The sequence below is a fragment of the Pseudophryne corroboree genome, chromosome 11 (assembly GCF_028390025.1).
Source record: "Pseudophryne corroboree isolate aPseCor3 chromosome 11, aPseCor3.hap2, whole genome shotgun sequence".
Classification (NCBI taxonomy): domain Eukaryota; kingdom Metazoa; phylum Chordata; class Amphibia; order Anura; family Myobatrachidae; genus Pseudophryne; species Pseudophryne corroboree.
The window spans coordinates 235,510,281-235,533,379 of record NC_086454.1 but is presented as its reverse complement, the minus strand read 5'-3'; the positions used below and the strand labels follow the sequence as shown (position 1 = coordinate 235,533,379).

Sequence of the window (23,099 nt, the reverse complement as noted above, 5' to 3'; positions counted from 1 at the left end):
GGAGAGTCAATCAGCGTCGTCCATTCGAGAGTTGGACTGTAGCGTTGAAAGAGATTTGAGAAAGTTCCGAGCAGAATCTGGCGTGTCGAAGAAATGAGGTTTGCCTGCGTGAAAGATTCTCAGTTTTGCTGGGTATAGGAGAGCAAATCTGATGTTTTTAGCATAGAGTTCCTTGCATACAGGGGAGAACTCCCGTCGTTGCGTCGAAACTTGAAAGGAAAAGTCCTGAAAAAGAAGAAGCTTGGATTCCTCATATCGTAGGTCAGAACATTTGCGGTAGGCTTCCATGATCTTCACTTTGTCAAGGTAGTTTAGTAGCTTGAAAATTACTGGTCTAGGACGGGACTGGGAGGATTGCGAAGACTGCCTGTCTGGGCCAATGCGGTGGGCTCGTTCCACTAGATAAGAGGTGGGGGATGAGGGCAGGTCTAGGGTTGTGGGAAGCCAGCGAGTAACCAAATCCAGTAGGTCTGCCTGTCTGACGGATTCCGGCAGACCAATCAGGCGTAAGTTGTTCCGGCGGTTCCGGTTTTCTAAATCTTCGATCTTATCGGCCATGGCTACTAGGGTGTTGTCGTGTGTTTGTTGTTGGGATTGAATCGTCTGATAATCGTCTTCCAAGGTAGATATTCGGTCCTCGGCCTCAGCCAGGCGTTGGGTGTGTTGGGTCAGTTGAGCTGCTGCAGACGTAATTGCCTCCATCAGAGGTGCTAATTTTGCGTCTAGTAAAGGTGATATGATGTCTGATATTTCTCTGGCTCTCTGTATTGAGGATGGACTAGCATGGATGTCAGCAGGTGCCATGTCGTCAGTGACTCGCCTGCTCGGAGAGGATGGAGACCCCTGTAGAGTAGGGCTGAGCTCCCTTTCTTTAGCCGTTGATTTATTTTTGTTTTGAGAGTTCTTGTTTGCGCGTAGCGTTTTGGCCACGTATTTTTCCATGATAGGGGATCCGGTCCAATCGTGGTGATATGTAAGGGGGGTTCAGAGACCACCGATGTATCGCTGGGGATTAAAAGTTCCTTAGGAGTACGTCAGGTAGGGATTTGAGGAGTTATATGTTGTTTTGTCCAAGCAGGACGAGGGTCAGGGAGGCACGTGTACAGCAGTGGGGGAAGGGAGATGGGGGGGTGGATGATCCACTTGTGATGACAGCAAGGTCTGGGCCCAGGTAGTGACCAGCGCGGTACCTGGCAGACTCCTTGTTCTGTTTTGTTTTGGTTTTTGAATTTGGTCTATTGGTAGAGATTAATGCTTATGGGGTTACAGCTGGAGGGTGACAGGTTATCAGTATCGTCACCGGCATTAGCTAGGTGATGGTCCCGATCAGTGGGGTAGTGGATATCGGGTCTGAGTCCTGTATGTCCTCTATGGGACAGGAGGGTTCAGGCAGTCTATGCTGTCAGTCAGAGAAGTAGGGAGTTGCTGCTTCTGTGGTGGTGAGGTGGGGTTCCGTTTCACCTATCTATGTTACGTTGCGTTGTTGGGCGTTGTTAGCCAGTGGTATGGGATCCAAGGGGCTGGCAACTGAGCACCGCGGGGTGCAGTGAGCGGCCAGGGATCCCTCAGGCAGCCTGGTCCGTGTGGTTCTCAAGGCCCAAACTGGCTGCCGTCATCTAGTGCACACTACATGTGTGCATTTCAGTGGGTGTGGAGTGAGGAAGGTAGCAAACTGGGGTCCACGCAGCTTTGCTCTGTGGTTTCTCTGGGACCTGCTGATATAGTTGTAGGAGCCCTGGTCTAGGCAGAGCTTTTTCCCAGGCAAGGAAAGAGAGATGTGATCGGTGTTGGCTAGGAGCTATAAAGAATCATGGCTCTTATCCTTAGCACTTTGCCAGCACTTAAGATGGCGCTGCTAGGCTCCAATTCCTGGCCTCTGTAGCTCTGATTTTGTGTCCCTGTCTGTTGCGTTGGTGGAGATGGGGAGCACCTCTGCAGGCAAGGGTATCTCCCTCACTGCGCCGCAGTGGAGAACGGGGGTCAGGGGACAGATGCAGGAGGCAGCACCATCCGTGTCCAGGGAGTGCAGCCGCTCACGGTCCCGTTTCTCAAACCGACACTGCGGGTGTCGCGGCCCTCGGGAGCGATGGCGCACAGTGCGGTCTGGCAGGAGGCAGGGAAGATGCCGTCAGGGGAGTCAGGAGAGAGGCCGCCGCCATCTTCGGCTGTGATCAAGGCCCCGTCGCGTCACTTCCGGTCCGGGACAGCTCCCGGCTCGAGTCCCCGGCTTCAGTCAGGCAAGCAGGCCGCAACCCGCACGGGTGTCCAGGGTACCCGCCGGCTCCGCAACCTACCAGCCCGATGCAGGGGGGTCACAGCAGACGTCTGGTGGGTCTCAAAGGATAGGTGGTGTGGACGGGGGTCTTCATTAAGGGGTATTATGCCGGAGCTCTGCTTCCACACGTCCACCTTCTCTCACAGCTAGGCCAACCCCCGGCACCATGGGATCTTAACGTGGTGTTGCATTTCCTTCAGTCACATTGGTTTGAACCTTTATAGAAGGTAGAGTTGAAATTTCTCACTTGGAAAGTGGTCATGCTATTGGCCTTAGCATCCGCAAGGCGGGTGTCGGAATTAGCGGCTTTGTCTCACAAGAGTCCTTATTTAATCTTCCATGAAGATATAGCGGAGTTGAGGACTCGTCAACAATTTCTGCCGAAGGTGGTTTCATCGTTCCACATGAACCAGCCTATTGTGGTACCGGTGGCTACTGACGCCTTCGCGGAGTCAAAATCGCTCGATGTTGTCAGGGCCTTAAAGATTTATGTCACCAGAACGGCTCAACTTAGGAAAACGGAAACTGTGTGTCCTGTACGCTACCAACAAGATTGGAACGCCTGCTTCCAAGCAGACTATTGCGCGCTGGATCTGTAATACGATTCAGCATGCTCATTCTACGGCTGGATTGCCGTTACCGAAATCAGTGAAGGCCCACTCTACCAGAAAGGTGGGCTCATCTTAAACGGCTGCCGGGAGGGGGGAGGGGGGGGGGGGGGGGTCTCGGCATTACAACTTGGCCGAGCAGCTACTTGGTCGGGTTCAAACACTTTTGCAAAATTTTACAAGTTCGATTCCCTGGCTGATGAGGACCTCATGTTTGGTCAATCGGTGCTGCAGAGTCATCCGCACTCTCCCGCTCGTTCTAGAGCTTTGGTATAAACCCCATGGTTCTTGAAGTGTCCCCAACATCCTCTAGGACGTATGAGAAAATAGGATTTTAATACCTACCGGTAAATCCTTTTCTCTTAGTCCGTAGAGGATGCTGGGCACCCGTCCCAGGGCGGACTCTATCTGCAGTTATTAGTTATGTTTACACACAGGTTGTGTTGCTGTTATAGTCAGCCCTGTTGCTGATATGGTTCATGCCGTTAACTGGGGTTCTGTTAAATGCCATGTTGTACGGCGTGTTTGTGAAGTGAGCTGGTATGTTAATCGCCCTTAGTTTAATAATAAATCCTTTTCCTCTAAATGTCCGTCTCCCTTGGCACAGTTCCTATAACTGGGTTCTGGAGCAGGGGCATAGAGGGAGGAGCCAGTTCACACCCCTTCAAAGTCTTAAAGTGCCCATGTCTCCTGCGGATCCCGTCTATACCCCATGGTTCTTGAAGTGTCCCCAGCATCCTCTACGGACTAAGAGAAAAGGATTTACCGGTAGGTATTAAAATCCTATTATCTATAAACATCTTTCATGTATATATGGCATCTGCTGTGCTGTTCGGCATGTGTCATATAAATGAAAGATATATCGTTTACAACTGTTTGTACGCATGAGCAAACAACCCATATACTAGCCACAGGAACCGATGACATTGGCATCACTACTGGGTGGGCATATTTAAATGCCTACCCAGTTATTATGTTTGGCCAGACATATTGTACGGCTGATTGGTAAGTGGGTATGCTTAGCAAAATCTGTTGCATGGTCGCTGGATCCGTCGGTCGATGGCACTATCAGTCAGGGGTGTACCCCACATAACAAATACTGTTTTGAACATTTTTACGTAAAGTTTTACATTATCCTCATATAACACAAATGTAGCTGACTGGTAATGTGCCTTTCTCTGACGTCCTAGTGGATGCTGGGACTCCGTCAGGACCATGGGGAATAGCGGCTCCGCAGGAGACAGGGCACAAAATTTAAGTTTGACCACTAGGTGGTGTGTACTGGCTCCTCCCCCTATGACCCTCCTCCAAGCCTCAGTTAGGTTTTTGTGCCCGTCCGAGCAGGGTGCAATCTAGGTGGCTCTCCTAAAGAGCTGCTTAGAAAAAGTTTGTTAGGTTTTTTATTTTCAGTGAGTTCTGCTGGCAACAGGCTCACTGCAACGAGGGACTTAGGGGAGAAGAAGTGAACTCACCTGCGTGCAGGATGGATTTGCTTCTTAGGCTACTGGACACTAGCTCCAGAGGGACGATCACAGGTACAGCCTGGATGGGTCACCGGAGCCGCGCCGCCGACCCCCTTGCAGATGCTGAATAGAGAAGAGGTCCAGAAACCGGCGGCAGAAGACGTCTCAGTCTTCATGAGGTAGCGCACAGCACTGCAGCTGTGCGCCATTGCTCTCCGCACACTTCACACCAGCGGTCACTGAGGGTGCAGGGCGCTGGGGGGGGCGCCCTGGGCAGCAATGTAATATACCTATTCTGGCTAAAATATATCACATATAGCCCCTGGGGCTATATGGATGTATTTAACCCCTGCCAGGTTCCAAAAAAAACGGGAGAAGAAGCCCGCCGAAAAGGGGGCGGGCCTATTCTCCTCAGCACACAGCGCCATTTTCCTGCCCAGCTCCGCTGCGAGGAAGGCTACCAGGACTCTCCCCTGCACTGCACTACAGAAACAGGGTAAAAACAGAGAGGGGGGGCACTTATTGGCGATATTTATAATATTTGAGCTGCTATAAAGGGAACACACTTATTAAGGTTGTCCCTATATATATTTATAGCGCTTGGGTGTGTGCTGGCAAACTCTCCCTCTGTCTCCCCAAAGGGCTAGTGGGGTCCTGTCTTCTATCAGAGCATTCCCTGTGTGTCTGCTGTGTGTCGGTACGTGTGTGTCGACATGTATGAGGACGATGTTGGCGTGGAGGCGGAGCAATTGCCTGTAATGGTGATGTCACCCCCTAGGGAGTCGACACCAGAATGGATGGCTTTGTTTATGGAATTACGGGATAGTGTCAGCACGCTACAAAAGTCGGTTGACGACATGAGACAGCCGGCAAACCAGTTAGTACCTGTCCAGGCGTCTCAGACACCGTCAGGGGCTGTAAAACGCCCTTTACCTCAGTCGGTCGACACAGACCCAGACACTGACACTGAATCCAGTGTCGACGGTGAAGAAACAAACGTATTTTCCAGTAGGGCCACACGTTATATGATCACGGCAATGAAGGAGGCTTTGCATATCTCTGATACTGCAAGTACCACAAAAAGGGTGTATTATGTGGGGTGTGAAAAAACTACCGATAGTTTTTCCTGAATCAGAGGAACTGAATGAAGTGTGTGATGAAGCGTGGGTTACCCCAGATAGAAAACTGCTAATTTCAAAGAAGTTATTGGCATTATACCCTTTCCCGCCAGAGGTTAGGGCGCGCTGGGAAACACCTCCTAGGGTGGATAAGGCGCTCACACGCTTATCAAAGCAAGTGGCGTTACCGTCTCCTGATACGGCCGCCCTCAAGGATCCAGCTGATAGGAGGCTGGAGAATACATTAAAAAGTATATACACACATACGGGTGTTATACTGAGACCAGCAATCGCCTCAGCCTGGATGTGCAGTGCTGGCGTGGCTTGGTCGGAGTCACTGTCTGAAAATATTGATACCCTGGATAGGGACAGTATTTTACTGACTTTAGAGCAGTTAAAGGATGCATTTCTTTATATGCGAGATGCACAGAGAGATATTTGCACTCTGGCATCAAGAGTAAGTGTGATGTCCATATCTGCCAGAAGAAGTTTATGGACGCGCCAGTGGTCAGGTGATGCAGATTCCAAACGACATATGGAAGTATTGCCGTATAAGGGGGAGGAATTATTTGGGGTCGGTCTATCGGATCTGGTGGCAACGGCCGGAAAATCCACCTTTTTACCCCAGGTCACCTCCCAGCAGAAAAAGCCGCAGGCTTTTCAGCCGCAGTCCTTTCGTTCCTATAAGAACAAACGAGCAAAAGGACATTCCTATTTGCCCCGAGGCAAAGGAAAGGGTAAGAGACTGCAACAAGCAGCTCCTTCCCAGGAGCAGAAGCTTCTACAAAGGCGTCAGCATGACGCTGGGACCTTACAAGCAGACTCAGGGGCGGTGGGGGGTCGCCTCAAACATTTCAGCGCACAGTGGGCTCACTCGCAGGTGGACCCCTGGATCCTGCAGGTAGTATCTCAGGGTTACAGGTTGGAATTCGAGAAGTCCCCTCCTCGCCGTTTCCTAAAGTCTGCTTTGCCAACGTCTCCCTCCGACAGGGCGACGGTATTGGAGGCCATTCACAAGCTGTATTCTCAGCAGGTGATAGCAAACAAATTCAATATGCTGGCTATAACAGAAACCTGGCTCACACATTCAGACACTGCCTCCCCTGCAGCACTGTCACATGGTGGCCTCCACTTCACACACACCCCCAGGCCTGGTAACATCAAAGGAGGGGGTGTTGGAATATTACTATCCAAATGTTACACGCACATTGTTTTACCACCTGTTCCCTCACTCACATTTAATCCTTTGAAGTACACTCTATTAGGATTTTCACCCCTTTCTCTCTGCGTGTTGCAGCTATCTATCGCCCACCTGGGCAACCCAAAAAGTTTCTGGAAGATTTTTCTGCATGGCTCCCTCACTTTCTATCCTCTGACATCTCCACCATCATTATGGGTGATTTCAATCTCTCTATTGACAGTCCACAATCGCCCCATGCCTCTAAACTACTTTCTCTAACCTCCTCTCTTGGCCTCTCCCAATGGACTGACTCCCCTACTCATCAGGAGGGCCACTGCCTTGATCTTGTATTCACCAGACTATGCTCTGTTTCTGAACTCACTAACACTCCTTTCCCTCTCTCAGATCACAACCTTATCACATGCATGCTCTCCTCCATTACTTCAAACGCCATGTCCCTAAAGTCTACAAGGACACCTCTTACCCGCAGAAATATTAACGCTATTAATTTTCAACAACTATCTACCTCTCTGCAACCACTGCTTTCACCAATTTCTACATTCACCTCTCCAGAGACTGCTGTGTCACACCTTAACCAAACTCTAGTAACAGCACTTGATGAAGTGGCTCCAGCTACCCATCACACTCCACGTAGACTTAGATGTCAACCGTGGCACTCTAAATACACTAGACACTTACAAAAACTCTCAAGAAAAGTTGAACGCCAGTGCCGTAAATCTCGTAGTTCAGGTGACTTTCTCACATATAAGACCACCTACCACTCTTATCGTACTGCTCTGGACACTGCCAAACAAACATATTTTCAATCTCTCATCTCTGCTCAAGCCTCTAACCCCAAGCGACTTTTTAATACATTTAAATCACTTCTTGTCCCTCCCTCACCTAACCCACCAGCCACTGTCAGTGCGCAAGATCTTGCTTCCTATTTCAAGGACAAGATTGACAAGATCCGAAATGAAATGGTATGCTCTTCCACAGCAAGTGACCTGCTCAATTCCCTGCCTGAACCCTCTAACACCTTCTCTTCCTTTGATCCTACAAATGAAGATGAAGTATCTGCACTCTTTTCATCTGCCTACTCTAATACCTCTCCCCTTGACTCTATACCCTCACAAATTAGTAAAGCTCTGTCTACTGTGCTCATCCCAACCTTAACGAAAATCTGTAATCTCTCCCTGTCTACTGGTATCTTTCCTTCTCTATACAAGCATGCAGTGATTACTCCCATTCTGAAAAAACAAAACTCTGACCCGAACTCTCTCTCTAACTACCGTCCCATCTCTCAGCTCCCATGCCCCTCCAAGCTACTGGAGAGACTTGCCTACACTCGCCTCACACACTTTCTTAACTCACACAGCCTACTGGACCCACTTCAGTCAGGATTTCGTGCCCAACACTCCACAGAGACAGCACTGACTAAGGTAGTGAATGATTTGGTCACTGCTAAATCTAAAGGACATTTCTCTCTCCTTATTCTCCTTGATCTCTCTGCTGCTTTTGACACTGTTGACCACTCTCTTCTCATACAAACACTACAATCCCTAGGTATTCAGGACACAGCCCTTTCTTGGTTCTCATCCTACCTATCTAATCGCTCCTTCAGTGTTCGTTTCTCTGATTCCACCTCTACTTCGCTACCTCTCTCAGTTGGAGTACCGCAAGGCTCAGTCCTAGGTCCTCTGCTTTTCTCTATCTATACCACATCTCTTGGCAAACTAATCAACTCTTTCGGATTTCAGTACCATCTGTATGCGGATGATACTCAAATCTACCTATCCTCCCCTGATTTGTCACCATCTGTATTGGGCCGTGTCACTGAATGCCTTTCTGCCATTTCATCTTGGATGACATCTCGCCACCTCAAACTTAATATTTCCAAAACAGAATTAATTATATTTCCACCGGCCAATAGTAGTTTCCAACCTGATATCTCTATCACTGTTGAGAACTCTGCAATCACCCCTACCCCACAAGCTCGCTGCCTAGGTGTCATTCTTGACTCTGAACTGTCCTTTGTTACCCACATTCAATCGGTCTCAAGAACATGTTACATACATCTAAGAAACATATCCAAAATACGCCCTTATCTTACACAAGACACAGCAAAAACTCTAATCCATGCTCTCATTATCTCCCTCATTGATTATTGTAACAGTCTCCTGACCGGTCTTCCCAAACATAGGCTCTCACCACTACAATCCATTTTGAATGCAGCTGCGAGGCTAATCTTCCTTGCCAGACGTTCATCGTCTGCAGATCCGCTCTGTCAGTCCCTCCATTGGTTACCGGTATTCTACCGTATTAAATATAAAATACTTTTACTCACATACAAGGCTATTAACCAAACTGCACCAACATACATCTCTTCACTCATCTCAAAATATCTCCCTACCCGACCTCTCCGCTCTGCACAAGATCTACGTCTCTCATCCACACGCATTACTTGTTCACACTCAAAATTACAGGACTTTATCCGGGCTTCACCCACTCTGTGGAATGCCCTCCCACGCACAGTAAGACTCGCCTCTAGTCTCCAAACCTTTAAATGTTCCCTGAAAACTCACCTCTTCAGACAAGCCTATCAAATTCCAGACCCACCCACATAACCTTCAGTGCTTCCCTATCTAATTACATCCTCTGTAGAGTATTCATAACATCACATATCTTGTCTTTCTTTAGTCTCACACCCTCCTGACACTTGGATAACTTTGTGGGGTATCATCATACAACCCATTAAGAACCTAGCAATCTGGTGGACCATTATGCAATAGGTAGCATCTATCCTTGTGTATCTATGCCTATTTCCCTATAGATTGTAAGCTTGCGAGCAGGGCCTTCCTACCTCTATGTCTGTCTGTTTTTACCCAGTTTTGTTCTATTACTGTTGTTCTAATTGTAAAGCGCAACGGAATATGCTGCGCTATATAAGAAACTGTTAATAATAATAGTCAAGGTACCCCTCCTACAACAGGGACAGGGGTATTACTCCACGCTATTTGTGGTACCGAAGCCGGACGGCTCGGTAAGACCGATTCTAAATCTAAAATCTCTGAACCTGTACATACAAAAATTCAAGTTCAAGATGGAGTCACTCAGAGCAGTGATAGCGAATCTGGAAGAAGGGGATTTTATGGTGTCCTTGGACATCAAGGATGCTTACCTTCATGTTCCAATTTGTCCTTCACACCAAGGGTACCTCAGGTTCGTGGTCCAAAACTGTCATTATCAGTTTCAGACGCTGCCGTTTGGATTGTCCACGGCACCCCGGGTCTTTACCAAGGTAATGGCCGAAATGATGATCCTTCTTCGAAGAGAAGGCGTCTTAATTATCCCTTACTTGGACGATCTCCTGATAAGGGCAAGATCCAGAGAACAGCTGGAGGTCGGAGTAGCACTAACCCAAGTAGTGCTCCAACAACACGGGTGGATTCTGAATTTTCCAAAATCCCAACTGATCCCGACGACACGTCTGTTGTTCCTAGGGATGATTCTGGACACTGTTCAGAAAAAGGTATTTCTTCCGGAGGAGAAAGCCAGGGAGTTATCCGATCTAGTCAGGAACCTCCTAAAACCAGGAAAAGTATCTGTGCATCAATGCACAAGAGTCCTGGGAAAAATGGTAGCTTCTTACGAAGCGATTCCATTCGGCAGATTCCATGCACGAACTTTTCAGTGGGATCTGCTGGACAAATGGTCCGGATCGCATCTGCAGATGCATCAGCGGATAAAATTGTCCACAAGGACAAGAGTGTCTCTGCTATGGTGGTTGCAGAGTGCTCATCTGTTAGAGGGCCGCAGATTCGGCATACAGAACTGGGTCCTAGTGACCTCGGATGCCAGCCTGAGAGGCTGGGGAGCGGTCACACAGGGAAGAAACTTCCAGGGCGTGTGGTCAGGCCTGGAGACGTCTCTTCACATAAATATACTGGAGCTAAGAGCAATCTACAATGCTCTAAGCCTGGCAAAACCTCTGCTTCAGGGTCAGCCGGTGTTGATTCAGTCGGACAACATCACGGCAGTCGCCCACGTAAACAGACAGGGCGGCACAAGAAGCAGGAGGGCAATGGCAGAAGCTGCAAGGATTCTCCGCTGGGCAGAAAATCATGTGTTAGCACTGTCGGCTGTGTTCATCCCGGGAGTGGACAACTGGGAAGCAGACTTCCTCAGCAGACACGATCTGCACCCGGGAGAGTGGGGACTTCATCCAGAAGTCTTCCACATGATTGTGGTCAATTGGGAAAGACCAATGGTGGACATGATGGCGTCCCGCCTCAACAAAAAACTGGACAGGTATTGCGCCAGGTCAAGAGACCCTCAGGCAATAACTGTGGACGCTCTGGTAACACCATGGGTGTACCAGTCAGTGTATGTGTTTCCTCCTCTGCCTCTCATACCAAAAGTACTGAGAATTATACGGCAAAGGGGAGTAAGAACGATACTCGTGGCTCCGGATTGGCCAAGAAGAACTTGGTACCCGGAACTTCAGGAGATGCTCACGGAAGATCCGTGGCCTCTACCTCTAAGACGGGACCTGCTTCAGCAGGGACCGTGTCTATTCCAAGACTTACCGCGGCTGCGTTTGACGGCATGGCGGTTGAACGCCGAATCCTAAGGGAAAAAGGCATTCCGGAAGATGTCATCCCTACCCTGGTAAAAGCCAGGAAGGAGGTGACGGCACAACATTATCACCGCATTTGGAGAAAATATGTTGCGTGGTGTGAGGCCAGGAAGGCCCCGACGGAGGAATTTCAACTGGGTCGATTCCTACATTTCCTGCAAACAGGATTGTCTATGGGTCTCAAATTAGGGTCCATTAAGGTTCAAATTTCGGCCCTGTCGATTTTCTTCCAGAAAGAATTGGCTTCAGTTCCTGAAGTCCAGACTTTTGTAAAAGGAGTACTACATATACAGCCCCCGGTTGTGCCCCCAGTGGCACCGTGGGATCTTAATGTCGTTTTGGATTTTCTCAAATCCCATTGGTTTGAGCCACTCAAATCGGTGGATTTGAAATATCTTACATGGAAAGTAACCATGCTACTGGCCCTGGCTTCAGCCAGGAGAGTGTCAGAATTGGCGGCTTTATCGTATAAAAGCCCATATCTGATTTTCCATTCGGACAGGGCAGAACTGCGGACGCGTCCTCACTTTCTGCCTAAGGTGGTTTCAGCGTTTCACCTGAACCAGCCTATTGTGGTGCCTGCGGCTACTAGCGATTTGGAGGATTCCAAGTTGCTGGACGTTGTCAGAGCATTGAAAATATATATTTCAAGGACGGCTGGAGTCAGAAAATCTGACTCGCTGTTTATACTGTATGCACCCAACAAGCTGGGTGCTCCTGCTTCTAAGCAGACGATTGCTCGTTGGATTTGTAGCACAATTCAACTTGCACATTCTGTGGCAGGCCTGCCACAGCCTAAATCTGTCAAGGCCCATTCCACAAGGAAGGTGGGCTCATCTTGGGCGGCTGCCCGAGGGGTCTCGGCATTACAACTCTGCCGAGCAGCTACGTGGTCAGGGGAGAACACGTTTGTAAAATTCTACAAATTTGATACCCTGGCTAAAGGAGGACCTGGAGTTCTCTCATTCGGTGCTGCAGAGTCATCCGCACTCTCCCGCCCGTTTGGGAGCTTTGGTATAATCCCCATGGTCCTGACGGAGTCCCAGCATCCACTAGGACGTCAGAGAAAATAAGATTTTACTTACCGATAAATCTATTTCTCGTAGTCCGTAGTGGATGCTGGGCGCCCATCCCAAGTGCGGATTGTCTGCAATACTTGTACATAGTTATTGTTACAAAAAAATCGGGTTGTTATTGTTGTGAGCCGTCTGTTCAGAGGCTCCTACGTTTGTCATACTGTTAACTGGGTTCAGATCACAAGTTGTACGGTGTGATTGGTGTGGCTGGTATGAGTCTTACCCGGGATTCAAAATCCTTCCTTATTGTGTACGCTCGTCCGGGCACAGTATCCTAGTTGAGGCTTGGAGGAGGGTCATAGGGGGAGGAGCCAGTACACACCACCTAGTGGTCAAACTTTTAAATTTTGTGCCCTGTCTCCTGCGGAGCCACTATTCCCCATGGTCCTGACGGAGTCCCAGCATCCACTACGGACTACGAGAAATAGATTTATCGGTAAGTAAAATCTTATTTTTTCTCTGACGTCCTAGTGGATGCTGGGACTTCGTAAGGACCATGGGGAATAGCGGCTCCGCAGGAGACAGGGCACAAGAATAAAAGCTTTAGGATCAGGTGGTGTGCACTGGCTCCTCCCCCTATGACCCTCCTCCAAGCCTCAGTTAGATTTTTGTGCCCGAACGAGAAGGGTGCAGGCTAGGTGGCTCTCCTGAGCTGCTTAGAATAAAAGTGTATTTTAGGTTTTTTATTTTCAGTGAGTCCTGCTGGCAACAGGCTCACTGCATCGTGGGACTAAGGGGAGAAGAAACGGACTCACCTGCGTGCAGAGTGGATTGGGTTTCTTAGGCTACTGGACATTAGCTCCAGAGGGACGATCACAGGTTCAGCCTGGATGGGTCCCGGAGCCGCGCCGCCGGCCCCCTTACAGAGCCAGAAGAGCGAAGAGGTCCTGTGAAATCGGCGGCAGAAGACGATCCTGTCTTCAGACTACGGTAGCGCACAGCACCGCAGCTGTGCGCCATTGCTCTCAGCACACTTCACACTCCGGTCACTGAGGGTGCAGGGCGCTGGGGGGGAGCGCCCTGAGACGCAATATAACAGATAATACCTTAGGTTGGCAAAAGAATACATCACATATAGCTCTTGGGCTATATGGATGTATTTTAACCCCTGCCATTTTTACAGAAAAGAGCGGGAGATAAGGACGTCGTGAAGGGGCGGAGCCTATCTCCTCAGCACACAAGCGCCATTTTCCCTCACAGCTCCGCTGGAAGGACGGCTCCCTGACTCTCCCCTGCAGACTTGCTACAGAATCAGGGTAAAAAAGAGAAGGGGGGGCACTATTGGCAGCTAAAAATTATATAAACAGCAGCTATAAGGGAATAACACTTATATAAGGTTATCCCTGTATATATATATAGCGCTTGGTGTGTGCTGGCAGACTCTCCCTCTGTCTCTCCAAAGGGCTTGTGGGGTCCTGTCCTCTATCAGAGCATTCCCGGTGTGTGTGCTGTGTGTCGGTACGTGTGTGTCGACATGTATGAGGAGGAAAATGATGTGGAGGCGGAGCAATTGCCTGGGTTAGTGATGTCACCCCCTAGGGTGTCGACACCTGACTGGATGATCGTATTTAAAGAATTAAGTGATAATGTCAGCACTTTGCAAAGAACGGTTGATGACATGAGACAGCCGGCAAATCAATTAGTGCCTGTCCAGGCGTCTCAGACACCGTCAGGGGCCCTAAAACGCCCGTTACCTCAGTGGGTCGACACAGACCCAGACACAGATACTGAGTCTAGTGTCGACGGTGAGGAGACAAACGTAATGTCCAGTAGGGCCACACGTAACATGATCACGGCAATGAAGGAGGCATTGAACATTTCTGACACTACAAGTACCACAAAGAAGGGTATTATGTGGGGTGTGAAAAAACTACCAATAGTTTTCCCTGAGTCAGATGAGTTAAATGAGGTGTGTGATAAAGCGTGGGTTTCCCCCGACAAAAAACTGCTAATTTCTAAAAAATTATTGGCACTATATCCTTTCCCGTCAGAGGTTAGGACGCGTTGGGAAACACCCCCTAGGGTAGATAAGGCGCTCACACGTTTATCTAAACAAGTAGCGTTACCGTCTCCTGATACGGCCACCCTCAAGGAACCAGCAGATAGAAGGCTGGAAAATATTCTTAAAAGTATATACACACATACTGGTGTTATACTGCGACCAGCAATCGCTTCAGCCTGGATGTGCAGTGCTGGAGTCGCGTGGTCGGATTCCCTGACTGAAAATATTGATACTCTGGATAGGGACAATATACTGTTAACTATAGAGCATTTGAAGGATGCATTACTATATATGCGTGATGCACAGAGGGATATCTGCACCCTGGCATCAAGAGTAAGTGCTATGTCCATTTCTGCCAGAAGAGCGTTATGGACGCGACAGTGGTCAGGCGATGCGGATTCCAAACGACATATGGAAGTATTGCCGTATAAAGGGGAGGAGTTATTTGGGGCTGGTCTATCGGACCTGGTGGCCACGGCAACGGCTGGAAAATCCACCTTTTTTACCCCAGGTCACTTCACATCAGCAGAAAAAGACACCGTCTTTTCAAACTCAGTCCTTTCGTTCCCATAAGTACAAGCGAGCTAAAGGCCATTCCTTCCTGCCCCGGGGCAGAGGAAGGGGAAAAAGACTGCACCATGCAGCCGCTTCCCAGGAGCAGAAGCCCTCCCCTGCTTCTGCCAAGTCTTCAGCATGACGCTGGGGCTTTACAAGCAGACTCAGACATGGTGGGGGCCCGTCTCAAGAATTTCAACGCGCAGTGGGCTCACTCGCAAGTGGACCCCTGGATTCTACAGGTAGTATCGCAGGGGTACAAACTGGAATTCGAGGCGTTTCCCCCTCGCCGGTTTCTGAAGTCTGCTCTACCAAAGTCTCCCTCCGACAGGGAGGCAGTTTTGGAAGCCATTCACAAGCTGTATTCCCAGCAGGTGATAATCAAGGTACCCCTCCTACAACAGGGAAAGGGGTATTATTCCACGCTGTTTGTGGTACCGAAGCCGGACGGCTCGGTGAGACCAATTTTAAATCTGAAATCCTTGAACACTTACATAAAGAGGTTCAAATTCAAGATGGAATCACTCAGAGCGGTGATAGCAAACCTGGAAGAAGGGGACTATATGGTGTCTCTGGACATCAAGGATGCTTATCTCCACGTCCCAATCTACCCGTCTCACCAAGGGTACCTCAGGTTTGTAGTACAAAACTGTCATTATCAGTTTCAGACGCTGCCGTTTGGGTTGTCCACGGCACCTCGGGTCTTTACCAAGGTAATGGCCGAAATGATGATTCTTCTTCGAAGAAAAGGCATCTTAATTATCCCTTACTTGGACGATCTCCTGATAAGGGCAAGGTCCAGGGAACAGTTAGAAGTCGGAGTAGCACTATCTCAGGTAGTGTTACGTCAGCACGGGTGGATCCTAAATATTCCAAAATCGCAGCTGATTCCTACGACACGTCTACTGTTCCTAGGAATGATTCTGGACACAGTCCAGAAAAAGGTGTTTCTCCCGGAGGAGAAGGCCAGGGAGTTATCCGAGCTAGTCAGGAACCTCCTAAAACCAGGCCAGGTGTCAGTGCATCAGTGCACGAGGGTCCTGGGAAAAATGGTGGCTTCTTACGAAGCGATTCCATTCGGAAGATTCCATGCAAGAACTTTTCAGTGGGATCTACTGGACAAATGGTCCGGATCGCATCTTCAGATGCATCAGCGGATAACCCTGTCGCCAAGGACAAGGGTGTCTCTTCTGTGGTGGCTGCAGAGTGCTCATCTACTAGAGGGCCGCAGATTTGGCATTCAGGATTGGATCCTGGTGACCACGGATGCAAGCCTGAGAGGCTGGGGAGCAGTCACACAGGGAAGAAATTTCCAGGGCTTGTGGTCAAGCATGGAAGCATCTCTTCATATAAACATTCTGGAACTAAGGGCCATTTACAATGCCCTAAGTCAAGGGAAACCCCTGCTTCAGGGTCAGGCGGTATTGATCCAATCGGACAACATCACGTCAGTCGCCCACGTAAACAGACAGGGCGGCACGAGAAGCAGGAGGGCAATGGCAGAAGCTGCAAGGATTCTTCGCTGGGCGGGAAATCATGTGATAGCACTGTCGGCAGTGTTCATTCCGGGAGTGGACAACTGGGAAGCAGACTTCCTCAGCAGACACGACCTCCACCCGGGAGAGTGGGGACTTCACCCAGAAGTCTTCCACCTGATAGTAAACCGTTGGGAAGAACCAAAGGTGGACATGATGGCGTCCCGTCTAAACAAAAAACTAGACAGATATTGCGCCAGGTCAAGGGACCCTCAGGCAATAGCGGTGGACGCCCTGGTAACGCCGTGGGTGTACCAGTCAGTGTATGTGTTCCCTCCTCTGCCTCTCATACCAAAGGTACTGAGAATCATAAGAAGGAGAGGAGTAAGAACTATACTCGTGGCTCCGGATTGGCCAAGAAGGACTTGGTACCCGGAACTTCAAGAGATGCTCACGGACGAACCGTGGCCTCTACCTCTGAGAAAGGACCTGCTCCAGCAGGGGCCTTGTCTGTTCCAAGACTTACCGCGGCTGCGTTTGACGGCATGGCGGTTGAACGCCGGATCCTGAGGGAAAAAGGCATTCCAGATGAAGTCATCCCTACCCTGGTCAAGGCCAGGAAGGACGTAACCGCAAAACATTATCACCGCATTTGGTGAGGCCAAGAAGGCCCCTACAGAGGAATTTCAACTGGGTCGTTTCCTCCATTTCCTGCAAACAGGACTATCTATGGGCCTAAAATTAGGGTCCATTAAGGTTCAAATTTCGGCCCTGTCGATTTTCTTCCAGAAAGAACTGGCTTCAATGCCTGAAGTTCAGACATTTGTAAAAGGGGTACTGCATATACAGCCTCCTTTTGTGCCTCCAGTGGCACCTTGGGATCTCAATGTTGTGTTGAGTTTTCTAAAGTCACATTGGTTTGAACCACTCACCACTGTGGACTTCAAATATCTCACATGGAAGGTGACAATGCTGTTAGCCCTGGCTTCAGCCAGGCGTGTGTCAGAATTGGCGGCTTTATCATATAAAAGTCCTTACTTAATTTTTCATTCTGACAGGGCAGAATTGAGGACTCGTCCTCAATTTCTACCTAAGGTGGTTTCTGCATTTCACATGAACCAACCTATTGTGGTACCTGCGGCTACTAGGGACTTGGAGGACTCCAAGTTGCTTGACGTTGTCAGGGCCCTAAAAATATATGTTTCCAGGACGGCTGGAGTCAGAAAATCTGACTCGCTGTTTATCCTGTATGCACCCAACAAGCTGGGTGCTCCTGCTTCTAAGCAGACGATTGCTCGTTGGATTTGTAGTACAATTCAGCTTGCACATTCTGTGGCAGGCCTGCCACAGCCAAAATCGGTAAAAGCCCATTCCACAAGGAAAGTGGGCTCCTCTTGGGCGGCTGCCCGAGGGGTCTCGGCTTTACAACTTTGCCGAGCAGCTACTTGGTCAGGGGCAAACACGTTTGCAAAATTCTACAAATTTGATACCCTGGCTGAGGAGGACCTGGAGTTCTCTCATTCGGTGCTGCAGAGTCATCCGCACTCTCCCGCCCGTTTGGGAGCTTTGGTATAATCCCCATGGTCCTTACGGAGTCCCAGCATCCACTAGGACGTCAGAGAAAATAAGATTTTACTTACCGATAAATCTATTTCTCGTAGTCCGTAGTGGATGCTGGGCGCCCATCCCAAGTGCGGATTGTCTGCAATACTTGTATATAGTTATTGTTACAAAAATTCGGGTTATTGTTGTGAGCCATCTTTTCAGAGGCTCCTTTTCGTTTTATCATACTGTTAACTGGGTTCAGATCACAAGTTGTACGGTGTGATTGGTGTGGCTGGTATGAGTCTTACCCGGGATTCAATATCCTTCCTTATTATGTACGCTCGTCCGGGCACAGTATCCTAACTGAGGCTTGGAGGAGGGTCATAGGGGGAGGAGCCAGTGCACACCACCTGATCCTAAAGCTTTTATTCTTGTGCCCTGTCTCCTGCGGAGCCGCTATTCCCCATGGTCCTTACGGAGTCCCAGCATCCACTACGGACTACGAGAAATAGATTTATCGGTAAGTAAAATCTTATTTTTTGTGTTCTGGGTTATGTAATTTTGACCCTATTTTTGCACATTTTCCATTCAGCGTTTCTCTATAAGCTATATTTTTTATCAGTGGCCTCTTTTCGGCTATCACTTCTGCTTTCGGGAAGCTCTTGATCCTTGTACTGATTTGTGATTCTGAAATTTTTGTTTGATCAAAGAAAGAATGTCTTGTTTACTTTAAATTAAAAGTAGTGTTTAACCTTTAAACCAATTTCTATAATAGATTTGAGGGATCCTGGTAACTCTTGGGAATAGAGCGGTACAGTGCCGGGGTAGACACCAATTCAAATGAAAACTTGTTTGTACTCTAGCTCCTCTCCTCCCTACAAAGTTTTGAAACTAACAAAGAACATAGGATAGAACAGAACTAACATAACTAGTCAAAAGTACTTTAGCTATGGGGTACAGTGTTTCTTCCTTGTATATCTGTTTGACCGATGTGCCATGCCTTACTACCCATAGGACAGTTCATCCTGCTTCTGTCATGTGTGCAGTGCTTGCTAAGCCAGTGCCCACCCCCTGATTTGACTCCCAGTGATCCTACATTGTCATAGATACAGGACGTGGTAGCTTCACCAAGAAGGTATCCTATTAGGATTCCTAAGCTTTTGTTTTTTAACATCTATATATACTATACACTCACATCCACAGTACCTTAACAGCATTATTTGGCGCAGCAAAAGGCAACATTACAGTCTTTTTGCAATGCTGACACAAAACGGAAGGCTGTAACTTTGCTAGACAGCACTAGAAGCAGTTGCACACTGTATTTATACATATATTTTATTAAAGTAGAGTAGGATGAGCAGTCTGCAGTGATGTGCGATGATGGTTCTTACTGCTCATACATACCAGGCACCATTACTTATAAAATATCGGCAGAACCCCTTTGCATTGTTACTAGAACTATGTATGGTGGGACTAATATGTTTTTTGGTTTGTTTTTTGGAAACTTTTGATTTGGATGTTTTGACTATTTACCTGTCTGGATAGATTCAGCAGCTTTCAAAGAAAGAAATAGAAGACCTTCTGAGGCGAGGAGCATATGGTGCCATCATGGATGAGGAGGATGAAGGCTCAAAGTTCTGTGAAGAAGACATTGACCAAATCCTTCAGAGGAGGACTAAGACCATTACCATAGAATCTGAAGGAAGAGGGTCAACATTTGCCAAGGTATGTTAATTGTCCGTGGAGGTCAACAGAATAATCTTCAGGACACAGAAATGCTGAGCACACACCTAAAGATTGTCTTTCCAACCAGCCAGTTAGTTGCCAGATGTTAGAACAAACATCTGGTAATGTATGAAAGCAACCACAATTGACCATTTGCTTCCATATACCGGAAAATAGACAAAAACGGTCATTTAGAATAAATTGGTTAAATAAATGGATATAACCAACCTGTCTGAACAATCGTTTTCATCCCTTTTACTGTGTTTGGGAGTAAACAGCAAATTGTCATAGGTTCACATACATTGTTCCAATCGTCCAACTAGTTGGTTGGTTAGAATGATAATCTCTGTGTGTGGCCCTCTTAACGGTTCCAGATTCCCTGGCCTCCTCAGAGAATCACATGAAAAATTATTAGCTCCACCTGTGAATCTTTTAAAATGTGTCAGTGAGTATTGAATGCACATGTGGTCCTGTAAGGAGATAAAGAAAACAAGAATAGTCCCCTGTTACCCGGGAAAAGCCAGGTTGTGAGTCCATATGAATTGTTCATCCTGGATTATGTATTCCTGGTCCACAACTCAGGTCATGACCAGGAATGCACACCTGGGTCACATAATTTGGGATGAACCATTCACACTGACATGCAGTCTTGGTTTTCCCGGTCTTGCCTCAATGTGAAAGGGGTACGAGTTCATGCAGCATGGGTTGATTAAACGGTCTGATACCTGGGATTTGTATGTGAAGGGGGTATTAGTGTGTTTACAGGACTGAATAGAGAAACACTGGACTACTGTATGGCTTACTCCAGTGTCTGTGGATTCTGTTTATTTACTTTTGTTGTGGTATGTTCTTTGCAGTTTTGTGTAGTGCACAGTTTTGTAATGGTTAATGGCTAAAATATTGTTTGCTTACACCAGGCCAGTTTTGTAGCTTCTGGCAACAGAACTGACATCTCATTGGATGATCCGAACTTCTGGCAAAAATGGGCTAAAAAGGCAGAAATTGACTTGGATTCGGCGAGTGGAAGAGTAAGTTTCGAATTGATGATAATGTATTTTACTGTTTTATAGTGAAAAAGTCAGGTCTGTATTTATAGTCATCATTATACAATGTGAGTTTCTAACATAAAGGATATATAGCAAATATTTAAAGTAGTTCATGACGTCAGTCCCCGACGGATCGGGCAGTGTGTATGCTCAACACACTGCCCGATCTGTCCATAGATTTATCTGCAGATCAATTGATCTGCAGATATATCTATTAGTGTGTACCCACCTTAACACTTTTGGTATCATTTCCTTCATATTCAAGACTTTTTTGGATAGGATGTAAAGCATCTGTCTTCAACCTGTGCCCCTCCAGCTGCTGTGCAACTATATATCCCAGCATGCCCTGCCTCAGTATTAGCATGTCTTAATTGCAAAACTGTGGCACGGCATGCTGGGATGTGTTGTTCCACAGCAGCTGGAGGGCCTCAGTTTGAAGTCCCATGCTGTAAAGGGATCTCTCCTGCTACTCTGCTCCTAAAGCTTGGACTCTGTATATATGAGGCTCTATATTCGAACAGGCAAAGTAGAGTGTGTACAGTATATAGCTGAGCCATGCTTTGTGTCCACTGTAGAATAGCCTGGTTATTGACACCCCGAGGATTCGCAAACAGACCCGGCCCTTCAGCGCCACCAAAGATGAACTGGCGGAGCTGTCTGAAGCGGAGAGTGAAGGAGATGACAAGCCCAAGCTACGGAGACCATATGATCGGTCCAGTGGCTATGGCAGGACGGAGTGCTTCCGTGTTGAGAAGAACCTGTTGGTCTATGGGTAAGAATTTTTAATTTAAGAACACTAAATTGATGTGTAGCAATTACGAGGAGTTGGGCCTCAAATCCAGGGAGACGGCGCACACTGGCAGCCGAGAATAAAGATTGCAAATTAGATACACAGTGGCTCTGTGGTTAGCATTGCTTCCTTACAGTCCCAGAGCCATGGCTTTGATTTCGACCAGGGCACTTGTGGGTTTCTTTTCACAGTACAAAAATATACTGATACTTTAATTGACTACTGAAAAAAATTGACCTGCTTGTGCATTTGTCTGATTAGAAAAATTAGAGACTTTCAGCTCCAACAGGCAGAGACTGATGGGATTACATACTCTCCGTAAAGTGCTGCATAATATATAAACAAAACTAATAATAGCTATGTTTGCATAGAGTTGCAATGGTGTTACATAAGGTGGACTACTAGTGAATCAGTTTAATCTGTCCAGGTGGGGAAGATGGAGAGACATACTGTCACATGGCCGCTTCAAGAGGCAGCTAAATGAGCAGGACGTTGAAATAATCTGTCGAGCTTTGCTGGCTTATTGCCTGGTGCACTACAGGGGAGATGAAAAGATCAAAAGCTTCATCTGGGACCTCATCACGCCAACTGAAGATGGTCGGACGCGGGAGTTACAGAACCATCTTGGTAGGTTATTGTTGCTTAACCTGACCAGGCCCTAAGATCTTCACGAAAAAAAAAAATTAATGAATCAAAAATTAATACCTTTGCATTTAGCCATAGGTCTGCCTTTAAAGACATCTGTTATAAATTGATGAAGCAGAGATGAAATTCAGGAGAGGTTGTGCTCAGTCTGACGCACATACCTGAGAATAGTACTTCTGTCTTTGTATATGTCTCCGCCATATGGGAAGAATGTAAACAAATCATCTGTCGTTCAGGAATTTGTGCAATCAGATGACCTTAGAGGATTTACTGACATCTTTTCCAAGCGGGCTTTTTACTTGAAGAATGCAATTTTATAAGATTTTTATAAATATAGTTGCTGATATTCTGTGTGTGATGGATGGCTGTCCATTTAATCATCCTAGCTACAACTGGCTCTGTCATGGTCATTGTATCTATACAAGGTGCGTGTTCACCACTGTTCTGTATGCTGTAGCTATTGGAATTAGGCAGATAATTTAATCTAATGCAACATTTGATTTATGAATATTTGGTTGTATATGATATATTAAATTGTATATACCTGTTCACTGTGTGTTGATAGAGTTTTCTAGAATTAGAAAATACTCAATTAATGTGGAAGAGTTATTGGAAGATTTAATTTTAACTGTTTACAATAAGTATTTGCTTATCGCCTATTATAAAGTATTAAATTGCAGATATGGATGGATGGATATGTAGTCTGGGTTGATGACTTTTATGTTTAATCAATCTTCCAGGCCTGTCTGCTCCAGTACCCCGGGGCAGGAAGGGGAAGAAGGTAAAGACCCAGACTAGTACCTTTGACATCCACAAGGCTGAATGGCTGCGGAAATATAACCCAGAACACCTCCTACAAGACGACGGGTATAAAAAGCACTTAAAGCATCACTGCAACAAGTAAGGGAGCTCTCCATTTTTAGTCTTTTAGTTTAACCTTACCACCCTAATTCATTC

General features: G+C 47.4%; 1 protein-coding gene across 2 annotated transcripts in view; it reads left to right on the top strand.

The window, feature by feature from the left end:
- CHD9 (chromodomain helicase DNA binding protein 9) overlaps positions 1–23,099 on the top strand; it is a 575,583-nt gene that overhangs the window by 470,524 nt on the left and 81,960 nt on the right. For both annotated transcript variants that reach the window (XM_063945309.1, XM_063945308.1), the window contains exons 19-23: positions 19,482–19,661; positions 20,579–20,689; positions 21,283–21,479; positions 21,925–22,124; positions 22,883–23,042. In XM_063945309.1, the coding sequence (XP_063801379.1) occupies positions 19,482–19,661; positions 20,579–20,689; positions 21,283–21,479; positions 21,925–22,124; positions 22,883–23,042 (848 nt within the window). The remainder of the gene's footprint in view (positions 1–19,481; positions 19,662–20,578; positions 20,690–21,282; positions 21,480–21,924; positions 22,125–22,882; positions 23,043–23,099) is intronic.